General features: G+C 34.7%; 1 protein-coding gene across 2 annotated transcripts in view; it reads right to left on the bottom strand.

The window, feature by feature from the left end:
• Positions 1-252: 252 nt before the first annotated feature.
• The window catches only part of LOC124804660 (protein SPT2 homolog), a 51,268-nt gene continuing 45,520 nt past the window's right edge, over positions 253-6,000 (bottom strand). For both annotated transcript variants that reach the window (XM_047264894.1, XM_047264895.1), the window contains exon 8: positions 253-3,055. In XM_047264894.1, the coding sequence (XP_047120850.1) occupies positions 2,970-3,055 (86 nt within the window). In that variant the 3' untranslated portion in view covers positions 253-2,969. The remainder of the gene's footprint in view (positions 3,056-6,000) is intronic.

The raw sequence follows: 6,000 nt of genomic DNA, 5'->3' as shown, positions 1-6,000 counted from the left end.
TTCTTTTAAAGGACTGTGGCATAGTTTTTATAAATACACATAATCTGTCAGATTTTGAGAAAAAGAACAAAAGAGCAATGTTCACTGTGTGTTAACTTCCACTGGGAAAGTAATCAATGTCTTGAAAAGATGCAGTGCTGCTCCAGAACAAATTAATGACACAAAAACTAATAGGGATCTCTCCCCTTTCGACAAGCAATATACACTGGAAAATTCTGTCAACTTAAATGACATCAACAAATAAAGCACATATTTCTGCTTTTTTAAAAATGAGTATATTCAAACATGAGTAGTAATTTTGTTAACGTAACAATAACACTTGACTGTAAATATCACAGAAAAATATAAATGATATTATAGACAGCAAGCAGCCGTTTCATACACTTTCTTGTTACTCTTATTTAAATGCTGTGCTATAGTTTCTTTATGTTGTTTATGCCTGCTTGGGGAAAATAAAACTCACAAAATGCTAACACCACTATAAACTGTACATGAAAATAAATACACCAACCGAGACAAGAAGCAAGCAAAAACCACTCACAAATTATATAAAACAGCTCTTAGACAGATGACATTTTACACATACAATCAGCAACAATAAGCATTATACAAATTTGTGACCATAATGTGCTCAAGGTATGTACGAAAATGATGCCTTGGTAATTGGGAATGTCAAGTGTCTTTAGAATCTTTCTAACTAAAATAAAAAATTAGTAATCTGTCAAGATTATCTGATGATTCATATTGTGTATGCTTTTCTTTAAAATGGATGAAAACTAACACTTGTGCTTTCACACTGATAAGTCATCATTACTTTCAGAGAACACGATTCTAAAAGGTTGAGAAGTATTAAATATTAATCAGAAAAGTAACAAAACGTATTGAATATAATTGAACAAACATACATTTCAGTTTATGTTTTTATGGAAAAATGCATACACATCCTGAATACTTAACAACGAAAAAAGAGACTACAGCTGTGCGATAACTTACAAATGGAGTAATAGCTGTCTGCTTTTAAGTCCCCTTTTATCATTCTTAATATTTACTTTGTTTTGTTCTTTGCAATAACATATTGTCTTTCTGCTGAGAAATATAAGAACTATTTACAGCTTACAACAAACTACGAATAACATTTACTGTTATGCACAGATTTTAAAAGTATAATGAGATCTGATAACCAAAAGGAGAAAAACAATAAATATCACTATTTTTAAATAAACTGCGATAACAACAGAACAGCATCACATATTTAATGGCTTTAACAACTTTCACGATTAAACATTTATATTCTAAAATGCAAATTATTGGCATATGAAGCATACATAAGCCAAAGCATCAAAAGCTACGAGATTCGTAGATTAAATTCACACTTTACACTTTCTTCAATAAAAGATATTTTGGCAGTAATTACTTACACATTGAAAACAAAGTAATTATCATTATGACCAAAAAACTCACTTTCACAAGCATTCCATTACCACTTCTGACATATTTACAAGACCTAAATAGACAGCAAGGATATTGTTGCCTTTCAAAACATTCTAGCAGACCTACATAACAACTAATAAAATAAATTCTGAAGAAAAAATATATGGTTGGGTAAGGAGGGCTGGCGGGGGAGGGGGGGGGGTGTTCATTTACTTAGTAACAATGCTTTCTACACTACACTGCAAGAACAAGTTTGGACTTGGTTCTATCTCACAAGCTTAGTTGAAATGCCATACTATTTTTCAGTCTTATTCGTCTGTTGAGTGTACATCTATCAACAATACTTACTCTGACCTTAATAGTTTTATTTGGTTTAATTGTGGTGACAATCAAGAACTTAACACAAATTGTCCCTGTGTGTGTGTGTGTTGATTTTTCTTCTTTTGATTCAATATGCGATTAACTTTCAATAAAATTTGCCATAAAAGATTAATAGTCATTGACTTCTTTAAAAAATTATGTAACTCAAATTATTCATAACATCTCTTATCATTTATGACTGTATTAAATCACAAGTTATTTATTCTGAAAACCAGTACTCATAATGTCTGAGGTATTTATCTTGAACTGATGTAAAGCTGCACTGCTATAGATTTATGTCACAAAATATACACTTTTTATTAGAAGGCAAAAGTGAAATTGTCAGCACCAATCAACGTACATATCTGAGGAAGATCCGCCACCAAGATCCTTCCCTGCAATGACACCCAGTTTCATTGCTTGATGTGAAACAGCATCCATATACTGACAGGTCACAAATTCCACACAGCAGAAATGGGATACCAACACTAATGAATAAAAATCTTACTGTCAACTGTTGTAATACAAATTTTGGTGCAGTTGCAGTGAAGACTTTGAAGTAGTGGCACATTACTTTTTAGAGATTAAATTCATAAATACATACTTCAGATGATAATTTTTTTTCCACTCCTCAAATCAAATTATTTAAAAGAAATTTGGAAACCATATGGCTTCTATATTAATACTTGCTTTTAATATTTACAGATACCTTTTATATAATTATCAAATGTAATTTACAGGCAACTATTGTAATTTTATTTAGAATCAAATGCTGTTATAATGGAAGTATATTACAAACCAATTTATGTACTCTCTCTATCACACACACACACACACACACACACACACACACACACACACACACACACACACACACACACATTCTGGCAGTGTCTTCCAGAGTTCTTAGCTGCTTGTTTTATACACTTGTGACATATTTGTTGACCACTATTAACAAAAATGCAACTAAATTAATACAAGAAGGAAATTTGTGTGACTTAACAAACATATGATACATACTGATTATGATCCAGAAGGATTCAAAAATATTACAAAGCAAACTTTTGTACATGCAAAGGTCCCCAGTTACAATTTCATAAAAAATCTATACTTAGATTTCTCTATCACACTGCTCCCTTATATTACACTGGGGTAAGACGGTGTGGAAACCCACAGAACTATCTCATTTTTCTCTTCTTTAACAGGGCTTTCCTTCTTTTTTCTTCTTGTTCCTTCTTTATGTCCTCCAGATCTTCCAGTATACCTGTTAATGAAATAGCATTTAAGTTGGATTACAACTAAAACAGTCATTTGTCACACAAATAAATAATCCACAAAGCATAAAATACAAATAAACTTCACAACTGAAATTTTATATTACCAAGTGACTCACAAAACAATACTTTTTTTTACTGAGACTAGATCATGCAAAGGATCTGTTTTAAGGCACCACTATTCAGAAAATCAAACCTTCTTTTACACAGCATTTCTCGTAAGGTATGCTTTATGAGACTCTCAAAAATGTCAACATACTTCTGACATCACAATCCTGCAGCACTCAGCGTCTTAGGACACCAACAGGATTGGATAACTTTAGAAATGGGTCAATAGACTGAGTGATAAATGGAAGTGTGTGGGCTGCTATTCACAGCAAACAGCATACTAATCTGTTAGGTCTGCAATGGCAAACAACACACAGAGAAAATTTGTTCATTCCCTCTGAGCTGTAGCATTCATCAAGGTTGCTTAAGAAAGAGCTGTAGTGAATGCAGTGCAGTGTGTACTGAAGACAATGTTGATGATATCATGGTCTGGGATTACTTCATATATGATCAAGAAAATACAGTGCAATGTTGTTTTAGTTCTTGGTATATCACTACTGAAAATCAAAATATAGCAGGCACAATTCGCCATTTGTAGAACCATGAAATATTTCAAGTCAGTTAGTAGCAGATTACATTTAGTGTAGGTATGACTAATAACAACAGTATATAACTCTGAGGAAATGAAATACCATATTTACCAGATTATAAAATGAGGTTGTTTCCCAAAACCACCATTTAAAAAAATACAGGGTCATCTTAAATTTGCAGATGAAACTATTGCTGTTACGGCAGCACTTTCATGTTGAGTAGCTGGTTAAGCAGTCTTACATTTACATATGAAGGTTTGGCAACTGAGGTCTTGTGCAGATTTATTTTGAAGAAATCTGAAGGACTGGGGGTGGGGGGTGGGTGTGTGGGGGGGGGGGGGGGACAATGACACCAGCTTGGCTAACAACTATGATGAATTTGGGAAGAGGAGTGGTGAATGGGCAGCATATTTCGATATGCTACCAACCACATGAATGTATACCACATTCCTTGGCTTTTTATGAACATCTACCACATTTAAACTACAGTTTGCCCAAATCCATTAAAATTAGAGAACAGTATACATTTCTGCAGAAGAGGACAAAAACCAAGATAGAGGCCAATGGTGTACTTAAGTGTTTTGTGCAGCAATGTTGTCAAACATTCACTGCAAGGTATGATGGGAATGAAATGGAGTGTGTCAGCTGCTGGTTCTATGCAGCAAATGAGAAAGCAATGAGGAGATGGTATGTTTGGAAGCAAGAGATGAAGGAAAATTGTTACACTCTCATTCCAATACAGATGCAAAATCTGCAATGTACTTGGAGGGGGGGGGGGGGGGGGGGGGGGGAGAAAGAAAAAAAAAAAAAAAAAAAAAACAGCCATGTCTTCATGACCCATTTCTATAATAAAAAATGGTGATACTACAGATGCTTACATAGTAATCAAAAAAGGAAAGGAAGATAAAAATTAATGTAAACCATTTCTTTTTGTTTATTTTATTCTAAGTTTAGAATAGGTATAATGTTAACTTTTATTTGGCTGATACTTTATATCCATAAACTAAAGTAAAAGCTACAATCATATTACATCTATAAATGAAATGAAAACTATGGCCTTTTTAGGTATTCACTCAGTGCAAACAAAAACAGTCCTCAATAATAAACTGATAGAACAGGTACCCAATTTCAAGTATGTAGGATGTGACATCATATGATCGATACAGATATACAGAATAAAAACTACTACTTACCAGTGTATATGTGGCACAAGAACAAAAACACTTAAGGGTAAAATAAGGAAAGGGACATAACTGATATTTTGTGAAGTCACGGCAGTTCCTACTTTATATGGAGCAAAAAGTTGGACGCTAAGGAATGAAGATTTACAGCAACTAAAAGCATCAGAAATGAAATGTCTAAGATCTGTGAAAGGCTGCACTAACGAAGACAAAATTATAAATGAAGTAATAAGGGAAGAATTAGGAATCCAATACAAAGAAAGCTGGGGAGAACATGCACTTCATATGTCTTGTCACCACAAAGACTTCCTAAACTAGCAACGGATTGTAAACCTTGTGGGCAGGAGAAGTGCGGGGAGCCCAAGGATGAGATTTGAGACCAGAGCAGGCCCTAGACCTAAGCCTGGAGTGGAAGAAGAAGAAGAAGAAGAAGAAGAAGAAGTAGACTTCATATTCATAAAACAGTTTGTAACTTTGATTAGTCAGAGTATGCTGAAAACAGAATTTTCTCAGGAGACACTTAAAAAAGGGGAGGGGGGGGGGGCAGTTTGTCTTATATCCATAGTTGTCTCGTATTCACATAGATTTGGCCCATTCTCACGTGTACTTTAGGGATAAAATAACATGACTTTACCACTATAAATACTGTGGTATTTATTCGATTGGTTTTCTGTGCACAGCTTAATGTTATTACTTCATTTCCTCTATCTTCATGAACTGTAAGTGTGAAATGGATTCAGACACCTTCAAGATGAATCGATTTTTTTTCCTTTTCCCTTCAAACTTAGATACTTCAGGATTGGGGCTTGTGTAGGAGACAAGTCACCATGTTAACATGACAGTGTGCCAGAATTTGTACATGTAAAATGATTAAAAATCCTTCCCAAGGGACACTGCCCTACTGAAGGTACCTTCAGTGCCAGGCGGGAGAGTTTGCGTGCTCTGATGAAGTCAAGAGCTGTGTCGGCGGTAGTGTAGATAATGGCAGGATCACCCAAGCCGGAGTGGTCTTGACAAAGGGGCCACACAAAGTGTGTCCCACAACATAGGGCAGGGAGGGCTCTACAGGTGCAATGAAGCCAGCTTCCCTAAAGGAGTAAACCTCATACAAATCCT

This window comes from Schistocerca piceifrons, chromosome 7 (genome assembly GCF_021461385.2).
Source record: "Schistocerca piceifrons isolate TAMUIC-IGC-003096 chromosome 7, iqSchPice1.1, whole genome shotgun sequence".
Classification (NCBI taxonomy): Eukaryota; Metazoa; Arthropoda; class Insecta; order Orthoptera; family Acrididae; genus Schistocerca; species Schistocerca piceifrons.
This window is presented reverse-complemented; position numbering and strand designations above follow the sequence as displayed.